General features: G+C 48.0%; 1 protein-coding gene across 1 annotated transcript in view; it reads left to right on the top strand.

The window, feature by feature from the left end:
- The window catches only part of THSD4 (thrombospondin type 1 domain containing 4), a 583,467-nt gene that overhangs the window by 76,334 nt on the left and 483,128 nt on the right, over positions 1 to 24,005 (top strand). The window contains exon 4 of the mRNA XM_074328210.2: positions 6,880 to 7,241. Coding sequence (XP_074184311.2) covers positions 6,880 to 7,241 — 362 coding nt within the window. The remainder of the gene's footprint in view (positions 1 to 6,879; positions 7,242 to 24,005) is intronic.

The raw sequence follows: 24,005 nt of genomic DNA, 5'->3' as shown, positions 1-24,005 counted from the left end.
ATGAGGGGCTGCTGAGCTGCTGGAGGCACAGCTGGATGGCTCAGTTGGTTAGAGTGCCAGCTCTCAACAACAAGGTTGCCGGTTCAATTCCCATATGGGATGGTGGGCTGCGCCCCCGGCAACTAAGATTGAAAATGGCGACTGGACTTGGAGCTGAGCTGTGCCCTCCACAACTAGATTGAAGGACAATGACTTGACTTGGAGCTGATGGGCCCTGGAGAAACAATCACTGTTCCCCAATATTCCCCAATTAAAAAAAAAATCACTCAAATGTTAGTGGGCTTCTTTTCACGTGTGGTGAACAGTGCAGAATCTTAATCAACCCAAAGATCAGCCCAAATATTGCTGGCAGTCTCCAAAGGAGATGTCCCGTGTGTGCTTGTACACTGTTAGGAATTTTATTAACTCTGTGACTCATCCTCTTTAAGTCTCAGGTTTTCATCTAGAAAGGGAGGATAGATAATAGCTTTTTCATGTGGCTATTTTGAGGATTAAATTAGATAATACGTATAAAGCAATTAGCCCTTTGCTTGACCCATACTCTGTATTAAATAAATGGTAGTTGTCCTTGGTGTCATTTGTTAAACATCTGCTGATGGGTCTGGCCTGCTAACTGCTCCAAGCTGTAGAGGTGACCCCAAGGGGCAAGTGGCCAGTGATATGAAGATGGTGGCAGATGGGTGAGGAGGCCACACTCCGTTTTGCTTTTTCGCTCATGCTGCCCAGTTTGGTGGGAAAAGATTTTCTAATTGGGCTCTTTTCGTTGCTGAATTAGAGAACTACTCATATTATTAGGTTGAATCATGTGAATCATTTGACACAATGAACCATGGAATTGCATTTTTGTAGATCAAGAATGGTCAAATAGGGCCAGCCCGGTGGCTCAGGTGGTTAGAGCTCCGTGCTCCTAACTCCGAAGGCTGCTGGTTCGATTCCCACATGGGCCAGTGGGCTCTCAACCACAAGGTTGCCAGTTCAATTCCTCGAGTCCCGCAAGGGATGGTGGGCTCTGCCCCCTGCAACTAAGATTGAACACGGCACCTTGAGCTGAGCTGCCTCCCGGATGGCTCAGTTGTTGGTTGGAGCACGGGCTCTCAACCACAAGGTTGCCAGTTCAATTCCTCGACTCCCGCAAGGGATGGTGGGCTCTGCCCCCTGCAACTAAAATTGAACACGGCACCTTGAGCTGAGCTGCCGCTGAGCTCCCAGATGGCTCAGTTGGTTGGAGCGTGTCCTCTCAACCACAAGGTTGCCGGTTCGACTCCTGCAAGGGATGGTGGGCTGTGCCCCCTGCAACTAGCAACGGCAACTGGACCTGGAGCTGAGCTGCGCCCTCCACAACTAAGACTGAAAGAACAACAACTTGAAGCTGAACAGAACCCTCCACAACTAAGATTGAAAGGACAACAATTTGACCATTGTTCCCCAATAAAGTCCTGTTCCCCTTCCCCAATAAAATCTTTAAAAAAAGAATGGTCAAATATCAGCAATTGTTTATGTTTTAACCTAATGCTTAAAGAGAGATATCTGCAAATAGGTTTATTTTCTGTATGCTGTTCTAGTATACTTCTTGATTTTTTCTTCATTAATTAATACGTTATGGACAGCTGTCCACTTTAACAGATATGTCTACCTTACTCTAACAGAGAAATTGTATTCTATTGTTTGGACTGATTTGATTTTACTTAACCAAGCTCCTATTCCTGGACATTTAGGTTGTTTCCTAAATTTGGTTTTCGTTTTGTTCTTTAAAAAAGGGTGCAATGAAATTCTATAACACAAGTTATACAACTTTATGCATTAGTTTTGAGTATCTCTATAGAGCGAGTGACTAGAAGTAAAGCTGCTGGGCTGAAGGATAGGTGCATTTAAATTTTTGATAGATATTGTGAAGGTCCCCCCAAAGAAGTTGCCCCAATTTAGACTCACATTAGCAGTGAACGGTCTTGCCATGGCAGTGTTGTCAAACTTTAGAATCTGTACCAATGTAATGGGTATGAAATGGAATTCTGTTGTTTTATTTTGCATTTATTTGATTACATATGATGTTATTCAGTTTGCATATATTGTACATATTTTCCTATTATATTAGTCAGCTGGGACTGCTGTAACAAAATGCCATAGCCTGGGTGGCTTAAACAGCAGGAGTTTATTTCTTAGTTCTGGAGCTTAAGAAGTCCAAGATCAAGGTCCTGGCAGATTTGGTTTTCCGGTGAGGGCTCTGTTCCTGGTTGCTGATTGCTGGCTTCTTGCTATGTCCTCATATGGTGGTGGTGGGGGAAGGGCAGGGGTGGGTGGCAGAGAAGGGGGGGAGACAGAGAGAGAGGTTAGTGGGGAGAAGAGTGCTCTGGCCTTTCTTCTTCTTATAAGGACACAAATCCTATCATGAGCGTCCCACCCACATGACATTATATAAACCTAATTAATTCCCAGTTGCCCCATCTCCAAATGCCATCAACAAGGGTTAGGTGTTCAACATACTAATTTGGAGGGGATACATTCAGTCCATAACAGCTGTAAACTACCGGTTCATGCCCTGTGTCCCTACTTCCATTGGGTTTTTGTCTTTTTCTTACTGCTTTGTTAGACCTCTTTATAAATGAGGAAAATCAGCGTTCAGGGTTCATTTTAGCAGTGCCTTAGGTTTTCTGCTTTCACTTTTTACATGTCATCTGTGTATTAGGGAAGGAGTCATATGTTGCTGGCTACAAGGCTTTGAGTTTCCATTATTTGTTTGTTTTTGTCTCTTACCCTGATTTATTCTTTGGTTTTGCTGTTTGTCACTGACTAACAGAGGTCTTAGTTAGTCCTAATTTTAGGAATATTATATGTCAGGATGCTTGGAAATTTTCCCATCTTGCCTCACAGAAAACTCCTTGACTCTCAGAAAAGGAGGAGTGGGGCGTCATTAGGAGGGTTGGGAAGAAGAGGAGGGAGGATGGGAGGTTGGTGCAACTGAGAAGCTGACATCTAAAGCCCTCCTTTCATTTTTCTTTGATTTTTCTTCCTTTCTTTCTCTTTCTCTGCATTTTCTCCCTTCCTTTCTGTTTTTCTGCCCTTTTTTCCCCTTTGTTTCTGGCTGCATATTATACAAATACAATTCTGGAGCATGTGAGTAGATTCTTACCATGGAGACTGAGAGAGAATTTCAAGTCACTCCTCATAATTCTACTATAAATTGGAGAATTCTTATGAACAGAATAGGACGGAATGTGTTTTCATGCTTCCCCCCCTCCCCCCCCAGGGACCCTGCCCAATTTGGCAAAAGGAAAAATAAATTAAGGGTGGGATTAGTTCTAGGAAGTGGATTTTTAGTATAGCTGCTTGTCTAATTCAAATAGTATGGGCGGTGCCTGAGTTACCTATGGTAATGAGAAGTGAGGAGGTGGTGGGTAACTGAAATCCCCAGTGTGTCAGAAACATACTTCTGCCTTTGTTTGTTCATCCCAGTTATCCTTCTGTTAGAACGATCAAAGTAGATTTATTTCTACTCATGTCACCCTTCTGTTTTCCACCAACAACATCACGGAGGCAGCGTGCTGCAGGGGTGACGTAAGAACACTAGAGAAGGAGTCAGGAAATCTCAGTTCTAGTCCTTTCCATGCCCCTCACTGGCCTGGGACGGTAGACAAGCTATGCAGCTCTTGGGGTCTCATTTTCTGTCCTGTAAAAGAGACAAAATAACACCAACCTCCCAGAGTGGCTGAGGGGCCCTATAATGTGTCTCCTGGAGTTACCCAGTGGTGCCTGCACACAGAGCCCAACCCCATGCAGGTGAGCTGTTTGCACAGTGCCGGACACACAAACGGGGCTTGGCAAATGCCTCTGCGCTTTCCTCTCTTGTCTCAGAAGTACTATCACACTGTTTTGGTTTCCTAAGGCTGTTCTAAGAAATTACCACACACTGGATGGCTTAAAACAGCAAGAATTTATTCCCTGCAATTCTGGAGGCCAGAAGTTCAAAATCCAGGTGCCGTCAGGGTCGCACCCCTCCCAATTACTACCGGAGGCCCCTTCCCTGCTTCTTTCAGCTTGTGGTGGCATCACTCTAGTCTCTACCTTGGTGGTCACATGGCTTCCTCCTCTGTGTCTGTGTCTTCTCTTCTGTGTCTCAAGGACACTTGTCAGTGGATATGGGGCCTACCCAGGAAATGCAGGATGCTCTCATCTCAAGTTCCTTTACTTATGTACACCTGTAATGACCCTTTAAAAAAAACAACAGAAAAAAACAAGGTCACATTCACAAGTTCTGGGGTTTAGGGCATGGACATATCTTTTGGGGAGGGTCACCATTCAACCCACTACACACACATTTTGGGGGTTACTTTATAGATCAAGACTGTGGCTTGATTAGGCGCACTTGTTTTCATAACCATCTCAGTGAATCCACCATCAGTTTGATATTAATAAAGCAGGACATGTAAGGAAAGAGAAGAAAGAACAAAAACTTGGTTTTTGTTTGTTTTGTATTCATAAAGGGGCAAAAAGCCTGCTCTCCTGGGCCCCCAGTTTAGGGGTGATGAGTTGAATGTATTCGTTATGCGCATCCCCCATCTGCTGTTCACATTGCTCCCATATGGGTGGTTAGGAACTGCAGCCTTCCTGTCACAGAACCTTCTGTCATGCCCTTGCTCTGACCCCATCTGCTGGCTCCACCCCATGTTACCTCTGACCGCGCGTTGGCTCTCTGAACAGGGGTCCCATGGACTGGCTGTCTGACCTCCAGCTCTGGGCTAAATGCTCTGGTGAGAAGCCTGTTTGCTCCCTGGGTTCCATCTCTCACTCATCCTGCCTTAGTTACTCCCTGAACCTTCAGAACCCAGTGTAAGCTCTAAAGGTCATCCAGAGCCCACCGTGCGCTGCGATGTAGTTGAAGGAAAGTGATCCCAGTCAAACAGGTCCCATGGCTTCAGGGTGACTGAGTGCCTGGGGGTGAGGACTGTACCCCAGAGCTGAGTCCTCGCTTTTAGTCGCTCCAGTTCAGCCAAGGCAGTGGAAATACTTACCCAGCACTTACCTCGGGCACTTTGGTGGGTTTCCTCATCAATTCCACAGCCGCCCTCTGAGGTTATCTGAGCTCCATCTCTCATTCCCATGTGGTATGAAGCAAATCAGCTTCCTTGGGTTCGTTCCACACACAGGGGAAGACAGTTCCTGGACCTTCTCGCCACTTGGGTACTGCAGGGACACAGGAAGTGTGAAAGGACAGAGGAAGTGTGCAAGTGTGAAAGGACAGAGGAAGTGTGCAAGTGTGAAAGGACAGAGGAAGTGTGCAAGTGTGAAAGGACAGGAAGTGTGCAAGTGTGAAAGGACAGAGGAAGTGTGCAAGTGTGAAAGGACAGGAAGTGTGCAAGTGTGAAAGGACAGAGGAAGTGTGCAAGTGTGAAAGGACAGAGGAAGTGTGCAAGTGTGAAAGGACAGAGGAAGTGTGCAAGTGTGAAAGGTCTTCGAGCTCTTGGGCCAAACAACGCTGCCAACATCCAAGATTAAAAAGAATAATAATAAAAGCATAAGGTAATCTGGAGGCATTTTTTGTACTTCAGAGGAAAACCTGAGGTTCACTGAAATACCCTCACTCTAAGAAAAGTCGTAATGTTGCTCGATGATGTCCCACGGGAAGGAAGCACATTCAGGTGAAGCATCCAGAAGTGCAAGAGCAGCTGTTTGCTGGGGAGAGAGCAGGGAGTGCGGGACCTTCAGGTATTAGGAGCTGGGTAGACTTAAGTCCCAGCCCTGTGGTGACATGACTGGGGCAGGTCCCATTCTCTGAACCTCAGCTGGAGAAGCTTACCTCTGAAAGGTGAGGATGGTAACAACCAGTGCTGTGTGGCCTGGAGATTACATGTTATCTGGCACTGAATGAGCGCCTGAGTAATTACAGCTATTACTGTCATTCCATCTCTGATGCCTTCTCAACACCCATTTCCACCCCCACACACCCCACCCCCACACATCCCTCCTCACCAAGCTAGGGCAGCCAATCTCCCTAGGAACCTCCCCCAATCTTGTGCTAGCTGCATAGAGCTCTTCTGCTTCTGGGTCTAGGCTATTTATGTGGATCTGGGGTGCTTTTCTCTCCATCCCCAGGGCCCAGGTCAGCGCTAGTATACACCTGGAGCTCAGAGCATGTCTGCATGATGAAGGAACCCCGTGTACCCACGCTTAGCATCGTGCCTGGTATAGTAGGTCTCTGCGAAACGATGGGTTAAATGAAAGGGAATGTAGAATCACCCTCTGGATAGGACTTCAGAACTTTCTGACATTTTTCACCTCTTCTGATTCACCCTGCAAGCAGGAAAAGTTGTCATTATGGCGACTAACAAATACGTACTTAGTGCCCAGCACTGTGCTATGAACAGGGTTGACCTGACTCAAACCTCCTTAAAGCCCTAGGAGAGAAGTAGCTACCATCTTCTTTAGAACACAGTGAGGCTCAGAGGTTCAGAAACTTCTAGTCACCCTGCTGGAAGTGGTGGCAGGGATGTGACCCTAGGCAGATGCTCTAAAAGCCCCAAGGACCTGCCTGGAGGTTAAGGGGAACTCTTGCAGGGTAAGCCTCAGGAAGAGGTGAGGGCACCACACTGAGCTTTGCAAGGCCATACATAGCACCCAAAGCAAGAACTGCATTGTGACTTTCGTGAGCCCTAAGCACCCGTGCCTTTGCTCCATAAAAAACTATTTAAAATTATATTTTATGAGTGTGTTGGTGTAAACACAAATAGAACCCAGGCTGGATTATATTCATTTTGTTCTTCAAATTTTAAAACAGGCCCTGAGTCTACTTGTTCTTAATGGACAAGGCTTTCAGGTTATCCAACGCCTCTGAGGGCGAAGCAGAAGCTTGTGTCCTGGTCCCCTAACCGGCCTCTGTCTCCGCAGGTCCCGCAGCGGATGGCGGCGGCCGAGGGCGCCCCCGAGGACGGCGGCGGCGGCGCCCCGGGAGTGTGGGGCGCCTGGGGCCCCTGGTCCGCCTGCTCGCGCAGCTGCAGCGGCGGCGTGATGGAGCAGACGCGGCCCTGCCTGCCTGGCTCGTACCGCGGGCGCAGCGGCCCGCGGCCCGGAACCCCCGCGCGCGCCTTCGCGGGCCACGTAGTGTCGGCCGTGCGCACGTCGGTGCCGCTGCACCGGAGCCGCGAGGAGCCGCGCGGCCCTGCCGCCCTCGACGCCAGCCGCCAGGGCCCGGTGCTGCGGGGCAGCCGGCACCCGCAGGCCCGAGGCCGCGAACCCGCGGCGGAGAGAAGGTACACGCCCTCCCGGCCCCGCCCTCTCGCCACTGTCCCTGGCCCTGACGCTGCCCCTGCCCGAATGTGCCTCTCCAGCTTCTCTGCACCACAGATTGCGTGGTTAATTCATGGCTTTTGCCGGGTGGGGAGGAATTCTTGGCTCCGCACATCTCCTTTCATCTTTTGATTTATTTTGCAGCCTTTTAAAGCGTTGAGGCCACTCCCACCCCACTCTGTGGTTCTGAATAGTCTTCAAAGTGAAGCTAATTCTAAGAAGCCCTTAGGCGGCAACCTTAGGGAGGCCCTGTGGAGGGGTGAAGGAGGGGACCAGGAATGGGGAGATCTCTGTCCCAGTGCTTCTCTCCTGGCGCTGAGGGAAAGGGAGACCCTGGCCCCAGCCGGTGTGGCTTTGACCTGAGGACCCAGACTAGGTGCCTTTTAATCCAAGAGCTCATAGGAGTTTCAAAACCTTGGACAAATTGAATGTCTGCGGTGTTACATGCTCCCAGGTTGTAATTTCAGGATTCCATGAGCTTTCTAGAAAGTTTCTCCAAAGTATTTTGAGTGAGCACACAGCTTTGAGGCTATGTCTAATTAAGGACCTAGACAATTTTTGGAGTCTTAATAAAATATAAAGTCCAGAAATGGCATAATAGCATTAAAATAGTTGTATAGCCTTCCCTGGCTAGGCTAGTATAAATATGCCAAACTAGGCAGTGCCCATGGGAAACGTGGGAACATAGGGCTTGAGAAGAGCTTGTCAGTGAATGAATCAGATGATATTTACAGATTAGAGCTTTCATTCAACAGTATTTCTTGGGTATCCTAGGCCCATGATAGAATCTGAAAAAATACCAGTACCAAAGCATTCACAATAACAGCCAAACAAATTTACAGAAAGAACAGAAAGTATAAGACATGCTCTCAGTGCCTAAGAAATATATAATTTAGTGGTCAAGACAAGTTAATGCCCATCCCAGGCGACCGTGTGAGGTGGGCCACCTCGCCCCTCTTGTCACTGGCAGCTCAAATATCAGCACTGACGACCACCCTTACCCACTGTGGCTAGATGCTGCGTGAGAGTCCCCAGCCCAGTGTTGTAGGCTGTCACTGCCACTGCCTGAAGGTGGAGAGGACAGGCAGACTACCCACCCTCACAGCCACATGCTCATGACCAGGCCAGCAAGAGATAGGGGAGAGGAGACAATTTCACAGAGAAGATGCTTTAGCTGAATTCTGAAGGACGAACCACATTTGAGTTGATGGAAGAGAGACGTGAATTGCTGAGAGTTCAGAGGCCTGGCATGACCTGTCAGTGGGAAAGCAAGGAGAGGGATCAGCTGGGAGAGCCTCCTTCTCTCTTTCTGCATAGAAACCTGAGTGCCCTCCAGTGTCACTCTGGGACTGAAAGTCTGCTATTAAAGTGGAGGAGTTGACATATGCCATCTCCTGTCATCCTGATCGCACCCCATATAGCACAGCTCCCCAGTCCCTTCTTGGAAATGCTGATAGCCAGTGTGTTTTAAAATTCAGAGCTGTTCAGGTTTTAGAAAGGTAACTCAGGGCATATTTCACGTAATCAAACACATGATTACCTCCGCAGTGAAATATTTGAGTGTTCACATCACATCGGGTAAAAGAGACCAATAGCCTTACGTCTGTTAAGGTCAGGTTGGCTGCCCAATGATTTTTGACACCAAACTGAGAAAAACATAAAAAAAGAAAAGGAAAGACAAAAAGTTGTTTTTCGAAACTCTGGGTTTTAGAATGGGAGATTTATAATAGCTAAGGTTTGTTGATTGCCTGTTCTATGTCAGGCACTGTTCCTGTCACTTTATACTGACAACCCTGTGAGATAGATGCTAATATCCTCACTTTAGAGGTGAGGACACGGAAGCCCAGAGAAATGGGGTAACTTGCCCAAGGCTGCACAGCTGGTATGGAAAGAGTTAGGATTTGAACCCAGGCAGTCAAGTCTAAGGACTTGAGGAAGCAGATGTTACACATGAGGAATCAGGCCCGAAGATGTTAAGTGACTCCTCAGAATGCTAAGGCCGTGGAAAAGCGGAGATTTGAAGATGCTGCCGACTCAGATCCCTGGAGGACTCGGGGACTTCCCTTCCAGCCTCTGTGGTCGAGAACCTAGAAGAGCTGCCCCGGGAACAGGCTCTCGTTGGCTGCAGGCCTGGGCTGCGGGCTTTCCGGCCCATGGGTTTTGGCAGCAGGACATTTTTTTCTTCTAACTTATTGACAGGGGGCCAGTCACTGTTTACTATGAAGTTCCTATGAGTTTTTATCATGCTCTTGTAATTTGACAGTTTCAGATGAAATAATCCAAATATTAGCCTGGGAGACCTGTGCTGCTGACAAATGTCACGCTCTTCCCGGCTGATGAAAATCACATTTGCTTATATTTATCAGTCATTAGGAACTTGCAGAGTATATGTGACCCCACAAGGAATGTCAGCATGTTCTCTGGATGGCTGTCTGCCTCGCTCTCTGTTTCAGGTTTGAGGTTTGAGGCGAAGGCTCTTAGGGCTTAGATGTTTAAGAAACTGTTAGGTTGTTATGCTAGGCAACTGAAAACTTAACTGGAGCCAGATAACAAACAAAACAAAACTATTGAACCTTCCAACAAATATTTATTAAGCATTTACTATGTGGGACGGACACAAAGGTATGAAAACCAGGTTGGGGGCCTCAGGGCTCTTACTGACCGGCTACAGCAGCTGTTTGCAAACTTTTTTTTTTTAAGCATAAGAATCCTTTGTGCAAAGTCAGTCTTAGATGGGGGCTCCATTTGTCACACAGACAAAACCTGAGCTGCTCTGGGTGAAGTCTCAGAGGCATCACTATGAAAGCCTGGTGTCTAGATCATGGGGAGCCGTGGTTTCTACCCTGGCTGACCATTAGAATCCTTTGCCCATCTTTTAGAAATCTTAACACGCTGCTCACATCCCAAACCAACATCTGAATCTTGAAGAATAGTGCTCAGAAAACGATATAATTCCAATTCAGCAACGGTTGGGAATCTCTTTGAAACCTCCAGGTTCCATGGAAAAGAATTTGGGAATCGAATATAGCCTAGCAAAATTTCCCGAGTTTGGTGAACACATATCAGCATCCCTTGCGGTGCAGTGGGGAGTCTTGTTAAAAGTAGAGCTGCCCGGTCCTCACCATCTCCCTGCCTAAGGGGGATTCTGTTTTATAGGCCTGTGGTGGGACCTAGATAGCTTCATGTTAAATGACATACTCCAGAGTTTGAGAACCACTGCTCTAGAAAGTTAGAAAAGGCATGTATGTAAGTGCCTTCCTTATGAGGCAGTATGATGAGACAGTAATGGCACTGATAATGGCTACCATTGTGGAGCGTGTCTTCTGTGCAGACACTACATCAAACGCAGTATGACACTTACAGTTCATTCCACCATACGGACAGGGAGACCGAGGCTCAGAGGAGTGACAGGACTTGCTTAACATCAGCCACTCCAACAGCACCAGAACCAGAATTCTAAGTAGGCCTCTGGGAATCAGGCACTAAAGTTCTTTGTACTGAAATGGATAGTTTTGAAATAGGCATTTTGAAGACGAGGCGGCTCACTTCTAGGAGACGTGGTTGCAAAAGCCGCTTGTTGGTTGGACAGTTTAAGCCACGTCTTGCAAAGTGGATGGGATTTGGTGGTGAAGGCTGAAAATGAACTGCCACTCTTTCTTGCAGTGTGTCATGTTCTTAACCAGGGAAATCTTTGCGTCTAGTCCTGGACACCAGGGGGGTTCAAACCATGAGAAGCCACAGTCCCTGTTCTCGGGGCCTGACACCGTGGTAGTGGATGAGTGGCAAACCCACGGACACTGCACGTGGTAGAAAGGAGTGAACCTGTGACCAGAGTTCAGGAAGCTGGGGAGTCCTGGTGCGGTGGAGCAGTTAGGGAAGGCTGCACGGAGCAGGTAGGGCTGGAATGCATCCTTGATGAACACATAGAATTTACTTAGCTGGACTATATCCGGGAACTTCTTGAGTCCACTTGCTTTCATATCAGACCTTTATCTCATGAACTCACACACACACAGGCACACTACAAATCACACTCTAAAAAATCATGTCAGTGTTTGTTGGAGCTCTCCCAGAAATCCCGAGCTTAGGAAAGTTACTTAACATCTCTGAGCCCCAGGGGCTTAATCCTTCAAATGAGAGTAATAATAATACCTATCACATGGGATTGTTATGTATTTAAATGAAATAATATACCAGGGGTGCCAAAAAATGTGCACGTTTTAAGAGATGTTATCTATGTATTACTTTTCGAAGTTGAATTGAATTATGGCAGCAATGTGTAGTATGATGTTCGCTCAAAAGACGGCGTTAATCATGGGTGGCCTAATGTCTCAGTGGGTTAGAGCGCGAGCTCTCAACAACAAGGTTGCCAGTTCGAGTCCCGCATGGGATGGTGGGCCGCGCCCCCTGCAACTTCAGATTACAAACGGTGACTGGACTTGGAGCTGAGCTGCGCCCTCCACAACTGGATTGAAGAACAATGACTTGGAGCTGATGGGCCCTGGAGAAACACACTGTTCCCCAGTATTCCCCAATAAAAATAAAAGAAAGAAAAAAAAGATGGCATTCATTAAATGAAAACTAGCGTCATTCACTGTATTACAATTTTAATACAGTTTTTTTCCATTCTTAAAATGTGTACACATTTTTTGGCACCCTCTGTAGTTATATTGCCCAGTCCATAGGAGGTGCTCATTAAATTATAGCTCTAACGCCCAGCATGGGTGGAAAGGCTGGGCATGGGTGTGTGAGAGAGTTGCAGTCAGGGTCAGGAAGGATCAGGTGGAAGACTGGGGCCCCACAGGAAGGCAAGAGCCAGGAACTGAGATCTAGTGCAGGAGGGCAGGTCTCTGGACAGCGCAGCCTGGGTGCAGCCGGGACCCCAGCGCCTGGGCACCCTGCCCTCTGCCCTTCTGCTCAGAAAAGCTCTCCACAAAGGGTGGCCTTCCCCGGGGGCTGAGTAAAAGCGGTGGCAGCCTGGGGAGGTTCCGGACGGATGGGGAGTTCAGTCTGCAGGTCCTGGCCATAGATTCCATAGCAGCATTCAACCAAGTCCTCCCTCTCTCCATGCCCAAGGCTGTGGCCCTGGGATGGCCGAAGGGGAAGGGTGGGGAGAGGAGCATGTTAGGAGAGTCGGCAGTGCATGCAGCCCTGCAGCAACTCAGACCCGTGCCATTGGAGACAGTCCGACCTCGTAGGAGAGTCTACCCCTCAGTTTCTGGAATGGACACCTGCAGACTGGAGGGAGCTGGAAGGAACAGCTGTTACTGTAGGACCTTCCCTTATATGACACCAGAACCAAATGGGTTTCTTCCATTCCTAAAACGTATGGCAAAAACGCCATGCAGAGAGAGTCCCTGCTGCCCAGAATCCAAGCACAGGACTGTAGAGAACCCTCTTCGGCTTCTGCAAAGTCAGGGTATGAGGGCAGTGGCCACTGCCATTGAGGGTGACTGCAGGTAACTTTGTCGCCACTGGTCACCAAAGAGCCCGCTACCAGGTAGGCATTCCTTCCCAGGGGGCTTCCTTACACTCACCTACAGTGGCCAGTTTTCCTGATCGTTTTCATGTGAACTGGCTGGAATCGGGGGAATGGAAGACTTGGTGGCTTTAATTCAGAGATTTTTCAAGGTAGGGGGGCTCCTCCTCTCCCCCAGCGAGTGTTGCCAAGGCTAGAACTTTCATCCACTGGAGACAGTTGTCAGAGCCTGAGAGATGAACGTCACAACTGTGAAAATCACAGCCACTGTTTCGGTTGGGTGGAGTGTGTCATATCCCTCAGGTGTCACAAAGACGTTGTGGAGGGCGGGCTTCCCAGAAAGCGCTGGAGAAGTAGCGCTGGTTTCCTGTTGGGAGTCTGCCTGCATCAGGGACGTTCTTCCAGAGGCTGCAGACCCACATCCCAGGAGCAGTTTGTGCTCGGTTCTCAGTTATTTTTTTCTTTGAAGTACTGGTCTTTATTTGTTTCCAGTCTATTAGCCTGACCTGCCGACGATGGGGGAATGGGAGCCAACACATCCTGAGAGGCTGTGAATTGCATGCTAGTGAGGAGTTCAGCGCTGGCGTAGACAGGCCTGGGTTTTCTGCCCCGTTCGACCGCTTCCTAGTTGTGTGTCCTGCTGGCGTAGCTCAGCTGTTCCCTAATGGGGATCATAGTACATCTGCTTCATTGGGTGGCTGTGAAGCTGCTAATTCCTACAGTGTGGGCAACTCACAAACACTCCGTAAAGATGGCAGACTGCATTCCGCATGCCATGCTCCCTGGCAGCATTTCCCACACAGCGTTCCCTCTCAGCTTCATCACAGCCCGTGTGGGAGACCTGTACTGTTACCATTTGTGGCTGAGAAACTCGAGGGTCAGAGAGAAAATGTCTGACTAGTTCAAGGTCACTCAGAAGAAAGGCAGGAGAGGCAGGGTTTAATCCCATCTGTATCATGCTCCTCTCAGACTTGCACTTCTAGAAAGCCTTTCTGAAACTTAAAGGTAACACTCGTTAATTAAGCTCAGTTTGGTAAACTAAGACCTCTCCTCTCTGTCTGAGATGAGAAGTGAGGTCTTTCTCCGATATTCCCCCCAAAAATTTTAGTCTGATACAGAACCCCCTGGAACCGTCTCCGCCGTGAACTCCGCAGTCTGTGTGGGACGTCCCGCACAAACACCACCTAGCTGTGCACGCAGGCTTCACGTAAAGGTGTCTGCTTTTAAGGGTTGCCTCTGGATCGCAGGGCTTAATTAACAGAGATGACCTGGGCATTGCTTTTGTGTGTTTTGTTTTCATTATAATTCAGTCAACACTCCTTCTGTATTTGCCGTGAACCAGGCACTGTGCTAAACTAAACACAGAAGGGTTAGGCAGGTAGAAGAGGTGTGTTTTTGAGGACCTCCATGTGGGATGAAGAAACAGCCCAGGGAAACTACCTCATGGAGTGTGGTCCTGAATGTTCTACCCGTGGGGCGAGCGGAGGGCTGTGGGAGCACAGAGGAGGAGCTCCTTCTGGGGAAAACAAGACCACCGTGTGGTGGAGGGTACTTCCTTAAAGGATGACTTTGCTTGTCTCAGGGGGGAAAGAGCTGGGAAGTACTTGGAACGGATGAGGGGTGGATTGGTGACACTAGAGGGACAAGAAAGAGTCCTGTCCTCAGGGTCCCGTGCTGGTGGTGGGGTGGGGGGAGGAAGACAAGCAGACAGACATTTACCAGACCAAGTGCCCAGCGCTCTCTAAAGAAGGACACCCAGGGTGTGGGGGGGAGAGGGACACGACAGAGGACAGGGGGCCAAGGAAGGCTGCTCAGAGGAAGGAGCATCTCAGCAGCACCCAAGAGTGAGGAGGACATTTCCTAAACAGCAAACTGCAGGGGCTGAGTCTTGGAGGCACGAGCGAGCCTGTCATGTCCTAGAAGTTATAAATGGTCTGATGGGGCCGGAGCACAGACTGTATATGAGGCAGTGTCCTGGCGACACTGGGGAAGTCCACAGGCTCCTTTCCAGGGAGGGCCTATCGACTAGTCCTAAGGAATTCTTTGAGAAAGAAATCCCTGTAAATGCGCATGACCAGCTCGTCCGTGTTAAAGCAAGACGGTGTATCCAGTGCATCGTGGGTCTAAATCTCGCCGCATGCCCCTGTGGTTTTCACTCTGTTTGGTTGTGTGTATCTCATGAAGCCAGGGTTCGCTGGCTGGGCAGTGAAGGCCTGTGCCTCTCGTTTTGTAGTAGGTGTATGAGTTTCCCTTTGATGCCATAACACTTACCGCAATCCAGTGGCTTAAAACAGCACAAATGCACTCACAATCTGGAAGTCAGAAGTCTAAAATCAAGATGTCATCAGGGCTACATTCCTTCTAGGGGCTTCAGGGGAAAATCTGTATCCTTTTCCAGCTTTTAGAGGCTGGGGGCATTCCTTGCTCCTGGGACCCTCTTGCTTCTGTCATCTCCTCCTTCGCTAACTCTCATCTGCCGAGTTCCTCTTCGAAAGGACCCTTGTGATCACACCGCAGCCACTCGCACAATCGAGGAGGCTCTCCCCGTTTTAAGATCCTTACCTTCATCACATCTGCCAAGTCCCTTCACCACATACGGTGACATTCACATGTTCTGGGGAATAGGATGTGGCCATTTAGGGGTGGGGAGGAGCATTATCCAGCCTACCATAACAGTGCTTGTATTTTGGGGTCTTAAGAACCTAAGGAACGGGACAATTTCTGTGCTAGCAGGTTCCCTGGCCACTTCCCCACATCATGTCTAGTTGTTATCCATGGGAAATTTAGCAGTATTCCCCCCCCCAAAAAAAAAAAAATAGAGAAGAACCACGCATCCCACCCGACCCTTCAGTGTTTTTGGGCACGTGGTATTAACCAAAGACAGTGACGGTAATGAGTTCAAAGAGACCAGGTGCCCGAAGCAGCTGGGTGGAATAAAGCGCTGTATATGCCAAGTCCAGAGTCCAGGGTCAAGTTTCCAGCTCTCACCAATGCTTTCATCTTGGGCAGGTCACCTCATGTCTCTGGACCTTAGTTTACACATTTATAAAATAAAGGGATCCTATTCCATTCATTAAGGTCTCTTGCTAGGTATTGATGTATTATTGAGGCCCAGTTGCTGTTTTAAATGTTCCCACCACCATTCTGCCATCCCGAGTACTGGAAAGGGGAGTAGGTGTCTGGGAGATGCAGCCCTCAGACATGCTTTCAAACACGCTCCGGAATGTGATGGTTTTTCTTCTTTCTAGATGCTGCAACATCACACTACCTTTTAAGTCCGTCTGTTTAGACTCCTGTCTTATAACATGAGTTTTTCTTAAAAGTGTCGTCCACACGTCTGACCTTCTCTTGTTGGTCTTCCCTCGGGCTTCGGCCCTTTTCCATTGGAAGCAGTTGTATTTCTTACCTCGGAGAAAGCCCTGGGCTGGGAGTCATTAGACCCCACTTCCTGTCTCAGCACCACCATTTGCTAACTGGATGGCCTTCGGGAATCACTTAGTCTGACCTATAAAATGTGCATAATTATATGTCCTCTGTCTACCACATAGGCCCATTGAAAGGTCAAATGAGGTAACAGCCGTAAAAGTAGTTCAAAACATAAGACACTGTTTAAAAACCACGTTGATTCTTTTATTATCATTGACCAGATTATCTTTGGGTTTAGAGCCTGTGTCTTTTTCTATATGTGTGTGCGTGTGTGCATGTGTGTGTTGTGTGTGTGTCCACGCATATGTAGGTGTATGTGTTTGCGTGTGTGTGTTTTTGCTTGAAAGGGCTGTTAGTTTCGAAACAGGACAGACAGGATCAGGCTCAGTTCACAGGTTTTTACTCACCCTTTCCTGCCTCCCTGGGGAGCTGTCCCTGGCTTTGGGTAGGAATCATTTGTTTTTTCAGTTCCTTCTTTCCTGCGCACTTTCTCGGAGGCTATTTGCATTTCATCATTAATAACTCTGGAGCAATATGTTATTTCTGTCCTGGGGGCCCCTGGAGCCGAGTGGGCTCCATGATGCGGGATAGGAAAACTTGCTGTTAATTAAACTTTACAAAGGCAAATGCCTGTTTTCTGACCCTCAGTCGGTACCTAGGGAGTCTTGTTACACACAGGGGGGCAGAAACCACATGGCAGAGAGAAGGGGAGTCTTTGACCTGTCTGTGTTTCTCCTTGGAAGACCTCCCTGGCGATGCTGGGCGGTTAGCAGGGAAAGCAGGTACATCTGTTTGAAATGTATATTGCATGTTTTTGGTGTGTTTTGTTTTCCTCCTGCAAGGCAAGTTTGGTTTCTTTACCTTCTGAAGCAGGATTTCCACTTAGTCCCTGAGTTGTTTGACAAGAAGTTACCTGTTGATGCTAACCAGATAAACGGGGTTTTAATATGCTTTGGTTTCTAAATCGGAAACTCTAGCCCTGTTCAGCGGGAAAGTTTGTAGCGGAGCTGGGCCCACTGGTATGTACGTTTCTGCCTGTAGGTTAGAAAAGATTGGAGCCAGATTTTAAGCTTGAGTTACTCTGATCTCAGACAAGGCTCCAAAGAGCCCTTGTTCATTTCTTGTGGCATTTCATTAAGTGTCAGAAGTATTTCATTAGTTATCAGAACCAAGATCACATTTGCCATAAGAATGCTGTGTTGAACCCCCTCCAAGTCATTCACAACTCTGGGTTCCAGAAGAAAGATACGATGGGCTATGGAAAAAGCCTGACTACAATATGTGTGTCCCAGAAGGGGGATCTCAAGTCTGTATCTGGGACCCCTAGGACTTCGCCTTGGATGCCTGCCTGGTAGCAGCCTGAGATGCCTTCACATAAGGATGGAGGGGGACGTTTACTGTTACAGTCGTTTCCTGTACTCATCCTCCCTGCACACATTGTGGATTCATTTGTAGTAACAACTATCATTTTTCCAGCACTGACCACGTGCCACATCACTTACATGTGTGTTTCAGCTTCAGGCAGCCCCGTTTTACAGTTAAGGACACTGGTCTGAGGGAGAGAATTTCCCAGAGTCCTGCTGCTGTAGGCACAGAGTGGGGCCTGAATGCAGGCTTGCTTGGCCCCACTGTCTCCTCTCTTCCCATTGCCACTCCGGGCCTGTACTGTGGATCCAGGTAATTCACTTGTTCGAGGGGACAATTAAGTTTGGGAACTTGTTGCAACAATGATGCTAACCTTTTTTGATATCAGAGGGATTATTCATTATGAATTTGTACCAACTGGACAAACAGTTAACCAAGTTTACTATTTGGAAATGCTGAAAGGCTGTGTGAAAAAGTTAGATCTGATCTTTTCGCCCACAATTCATGGCTCTTGCATCATGACAATGCACCAGCTCACAGCACTGTCTGTGAGGGAGTTTTTGGCCAGTAAACAAATAACTGTATTGGAACACCCTCCCTACTCAATTGATCTGGCCCCCAGTGACTTCTTTCTTTATCCAAAGATAAAGGAAATCTTGAAGACATTTTGATGACATTCAGGACATCAAGGGTAATACAACAACAGCTCTGATGGCCATTCCAGAAAAAGAGCTCCAAAATTGCTTTGAAGGGTGGACTAGGCACTGGTGTTGGTGCACAGCTTCCCAAGGGGAGCACTTTGAAGGTGACCGTAGTGATATTCAGCAATGAGGTATGTAGCACTTTTTCTAGGATGAGTTCACGAACTTAATTGTTTGACTTCGTATGTGAGAGGGCTTGGGGTGGACCACTGCTGTGGCCTCCCTGTTGCTTCTCCTGGTAAAGTGCTAACATAACAGCGGCACTTTCTTGTCCATCCGTAGACCCTTTCCTGCATGTACAGTTCTGTTGGCTCCTCTCTGTGGACATTAACGAGCAATTACAACTGATGTTTACTGAGGGTTTACTGTGTAGGAAGTTGAATAACGCCCCCTACCCCCAAAAGATATCAGATCCTAATCCTTGGAGCCTGAAAATGCTAATTGATTTTGGAAAAGGGACTTTGCAGGTGTGATTAAAGATCTCGAGATGCGGAGGTTATCCTAGATTACCCAGGTGGGCCCTAAATGAGTGTCCTTAGAAGAGACAGGCAGAGGGAGGCTCGGCATCAGACATGCAGAGGAGAAGGTGATGTGAAGACAGAACAGAGAGGTGTGCAGATGCTGGCCTTGAAGCCTGGAGGGATGTGGCCACAAGCCAAGGAACCCCGGCCGCCCCCAGAAGCTGGAAGAGGCAAGGAAGGATTCTCCTCTAGAACCTCCTGAGGGATATGGCCCCGCTCACACCTCAATTTCAGCCCACTGATACTGATTTTGAACTTCTGGTCTCCAGAACTCTGAGAGAATGAATTTCTGTTGTTTCAAGCCACCAAGTTTGTGGTAGTTTGTTACTGCAACCCTAGGAAACTAATATACTATGGTTAAGGCTCTGAGCTAAACCTCAAAGGACTCTTACGCATAAAGTATCATATTTTCCTGTTTTTATTTGAGAGTGACTCTGCACTTGAAGAGAGTAAGTGACGAGCATCGTGTCCCAGAGCTGGTAGGTTGTAGAATTGGAAGCAGAGTCTGGCTCCAGATTTTTGCTCTTTACCACTGTGTTATTCTCCCTTGCTGCCCCCGACTCCGTTCCCACCCTAATGTCCCATAGGTCAGGCCGAGGTCAAGATCAGCCTTGCCCCTAGAGCCTTCTTTTTCCTCTTTTTGGTTTGACTTCCAGGCACACCTTATTTTCTTTATTCTCTCATGAACTTTTTCCATCCAGAAACGTTTGGTCCCCTGTGAGCCATGCAGATCCAGCAGCAGCTAAGATTTCCTTTTCCTCAGTGATTGGAACGCAGTTCATTGTGGGCTAGTGCTGAAAACGTTTCTTTCTGGATTTGGAGGGAGACTTTTTGCCCGCCCCCCCTTTTCCAGTAAATTCTCATTCCAAACAGTCCGTCCCTGTAATGCTTTGTGAATGGCATTTGGTATTTATAAGCTGTACTGTATTGCAGCTGTTTAAGCTCCTTAAGAGCTTACCATTCATTCATTCAGTAACATTTGTTAATATTACAATAATATTTGGTCACACAGAATTCCTAGCTTGGACAGCTTGTTTAATGCCTTTTCGACTCAGTTTCCTGATGCATAATATGGGAGTAATGACCCCTTTTGCTTTTTGCAGTGATGGTTAAATGGGATAACATGCATACAACATTTGGCAGTTGTTCAATACATCGTCACTATCTGAAGACTGAATTTATTTCAGTACACGACACTAAATATTTTAGGGGATGGGGTAAAACTCTAGAACAAATTCCTCTTTCAACTGCAGTTTACTGAGAATGACAGACTTACACCTAAATAACTTCCTCTAATGCAAGGAAGTTATGCATCACGTTTCACACATGATTATTACACTTAAATATTTCATATTTATGGCAAAGAAAAAAATGAAGTGATACATGGTAAGTGGGTACTTAGAAAGTGGTATAAAAATTCAGAATTGTGAGATGCCCAGAATATGAGAGAAATACCCTTGCTTCCTCCATAGGCTTTTCACATAAAAGAAATGTAAGTTGCAGTACAGTTGTTACTACTGTTGCATTAATGAATTCCACAGAACTTATAGAAAGCAGTTCTTCAGTTTGCTTCAGGCTGTTGGGGGTCAGCCTCTGGGGCGGGGCACGGTTTGAGCGTCCAAGGGGAGAGGGCCTAGGAGCTCACATTTGCTCAGCACCTGCCCTGACCAGGCACGTTGCCCCCCCAGGTAAAATCATTTCGTTTCCGGGACGCTTAGGTTCCGATTCCAACCCACACCAGCAGCAGGTTTGACTCCCAAGAGGGTTGCTCTCAGTTACGCTGGAGAAATGAAAGCATTTACTGTTCTTTCCTGCAAAGCCGCTCAGTCCCACCTCGCCCATGTTTGGCTGGCTGCCTCTGCAGTGACCTTCACGTGTGTCAAGGTTGGCGGTTCTGTGGCTCTCACCTTTGCAACAGTGGTAAGCACCATTTATGGGGTGTCCACTGAGGGCCAAGCCCTGGGCGAGGCACTTTACCTGCATTATTTCATTTAATCCACGTGCCAGCCAGATGAGGAAGGCATTGTAACCCTCACCTTCCTGCTGGAGATGAGAGATGGAGAGTGAGTTAGCCATGATTACACAGGTAATGCGTGGTGGTCCAGCCTGTTTGATAGAATGCCTAGACCTTTTCTGCCATCCCATGTTACTGCGCCTGTCCTGTTGGATCTCTTACCCTCCTCACCTTCAGGAATGCCCTGCCCAGCACAAAATAGGATGGGGCCAGCACCTTCTTTGTTCTGAGTTCTCTAACTCAGCCTTCATTGGAAATGCTTCTTCATTGGCCCTTCACTGGCTCCTTTTTCACCTTTGCGTGAATCCAAACAAGATACCCCTTCCTCAGGCCAGGTCCATCTCCCCACTGGGAGGACACGCTGGATTTCAGCGTCCAGATGTCCTTGTGCAGTGAATAGCCTCGTAACTGTAAGTAGCGCGCCTGCAGCCCCACACACTGTTGCTTTCTGTGGATCTGCACTTGGTTTCCTTGAATGTCCACTCCTTTGTCCTTATTCCACCCCTTTGGTTCCCACTGGACAAGGCACCTGAAGATCAGTTCTGGAAACCCAGAGCCTCGGGTGCACAGCGGCACTGGTGAGCGCTGGGATGACTTGTTCTTGAATGTGTGGCTGATTTTCAAACACCATCCTCTAGACAAGGACAGGCAGCCCGATGGCAATATCTAGAGACAGAATCTAAGGAGCCTCCCGGATCTTTGCCCCAGGATGGACGGGGTGTATTCGGAAGGCTGCTCCTTGGTTTTATTTTAAAGGTGTGTGGGAGCAGCCCAGGGGATCCTCACCTCCTGGGCGGCCAGCGAGTGGGTTACTGAGGATAGGATCTTCTTGAGGCATGGCTTCCTGGTGCAGAAGGGGCTTTTAAACCCGGAGTTTCTGCTGCTTCTGCTAGGTTGCCTGCCTCTTGGCTCCGGGTAGTGCCCCTGAATCCATTTGTGAAAGGACCTCTCTCCTTTCTCTTATTAGTACAAATTCACTACTTCCCTCTGTGTCCCTCCTTCCCATCTCCACCTGCCCACCCCCACTTATAAGCCTTGGAGATCCTTCCCCCTGAAGGCTCAGGGCAGAGCTGTCAGCTGATTCTCACACTGGTCTTTACGTGCAGACCTTAAATATTTGCTGGGGATCAACAGCAGGTTTGTGCACACCAGCTAATGTATGTGACAGTGTGTGCCACACAGTAGGCAACCAGGAAAGCTTTTATTTTCATCATCTTAATTTTTGTTTCCCTAAGTGATCAGGATTTTCCTCTTATCTACTGTAGACTTCAGATAATTTATTGCCTGGAACAGCTCTGGTAACAGTTTCAGTCTTCTGAACTTCCAAGAAGACAGATGCATTCAACCTAAACCATTTGCTCACAGCCTCTTTGAACTTAGCACATGCTATCCTTGCTCCCCTTGGCAGGTGATTGTAATGGAACAGGGAGGGTTCTAGGAACACAGGGCTTTCTCTCCAGTTGCAGGCTGCAGACTCCTTTCCGTCCAGCTTGCCTGGGATCAGGTGGGGCTCCTTGATGAACACAGGTTTCTGCCCTTCAGCTGCTGCTCCCTCCCATTCTTCCTCGCCTGGAATTCCAGCTCCAGGTGGCCAGTGGCTACTGACTTTTAATTTCACCGACTCCCTTTCCTTCCCACCCAGATGTGTGGGGCTGCCCTGATTTCCTGCTTATTAGAACTCAGAGCCATTTCGTCTCTACCAGTGGATCCAGAGAGGAAGTTTTCATTGACCCATTGGTTATAAATGCTGAGCAGTTAAGCTATGGTCTCTCATATGTGTTATTTCAACACATATGCAGGGGGCCTCTGGATGAGACCTTCTGCTAGTCTCCGGGGTTATGCACACAGGAATAAACTAACAATCCTTGCCCTAAAGGTCTAGAAGACTTGTGACTGAGCCAGGCCTTTTACTCAGCAACAGTACCAAGATCCAGTGTAATGCTATGGCACAGGGGTGCAGACTGCCCCTCCAGAGCACTGACTGTGTGGGGGCAGCCTGAGGGTTGCACAGGGGGCACTATTTATGTTGGTCCTGGAAGGTCAGACCGATTCAGAAGTAGGTAGGGCAAAATTCCAGTCTGGGAGGCGCAACAGCTCAGTGTATTTGGGAAATGGTGAGTGATCCGAAAAGTATAGGGTTGGGGGCAGGAGGTGGGGACGGAGATGAAGATTGGAGTTGAATCTAGGAAGATAGACCGAGACCAGATGACAGAAGGCATCAAATCAAATGTTCCTTAAAACCATCTAGGTTTGAATTTTATTTTCCAGGCAGAGATGAGCCATGAGGATTTTTTGAAATAAAGAGTGTGGGGACAGAGCCAGGAAAGCAGTTTCCAGGTTCTCGACCTCACGTGGAAAGGTGCTCGTTCGGGTAGTAGATGGCCATCCGTTGTAACTAGTTGGCCATCAGTAACCAGTTAGCCATTGGCCACTGATATAACTGCCGTGGCTACGCTAGCAAGTACAGATTGTGGCTAGCAAGTGGATTGTGGATTGCAGATCTTGTTGATCCTACTTCCTGTGTCTCCCCCAGCTGCCAGCAAGATGGGGTGCAGGAAGACCCCTCATTGGTGTACTGGTGGATGTTTGCTTCTGTGTCTCAGCCAGCCGCCATTGAGAATATAGTGGTATGATTCCTCTATCTATGGCTCTGTTGTTGTTCCTTTTTGGCTTCACCATATCCTGTGTTCTTGTGTGGGAAGCGGGATTCAGACCCTGCATTACAGAGGGTAATGACCTGGACTATATTTAGAAGGACAAGTCCAGAGGGGAAAGAAGTCAAAAGTGCATGAGTTAGAATTTCCAGTTAAGATGGCAGAGTAGGTGAACGCTGTGCTCAACTCCTCATGATCATATCAAAGTTACAACTACCAGAACAACCATCATTGAGAATTGCCTGAAGTCTAGCTGAACTGAAGCCCTACAACTAAGGACACACAGAAGAAGCCACCTCAAGACTGATAGGTGGGTTGGAGACGCAGAATGGGCTGGTCCCACATCCACACATGGTGGTTAAAAATTGGGAGGGATATCTCAGCTGTGAAGATCCCCACGGAGGAGCCAGGGGTCCCAGCCCCACACCAGGCTCCTCAGCCCAGTGCCAGTGCCAGAAAAAGAAGTCCCCACAACTTCTGGCTATGAAAACCAGTGGAAATTTTAGCTGAGTGAGATGGAATGCAGCTGGAGAAACAGGTATTCCTCTTAAAGGATCCAGGCATGGA

This window comes from Rhinolophus sinicus, chromosome 3 (genome assembly GCF_057876585.1).
Source record: "Rhinolophus sinicus isolate RSI-liver-muscle chromosome 3, RSI-T2T, whole genome shotgun sequence".
Classification (NCBI taxonomy): domain Eukaryota; kingdom Metazoa; phylum Chordata; class Mammalia; order Chiroptera; family Rhinolophidae; genus Rhinolophus; species Rhinolophus sinicus.
This window is presented reverse-complemented; position numbering and strand designations above follow the sequence as displayed.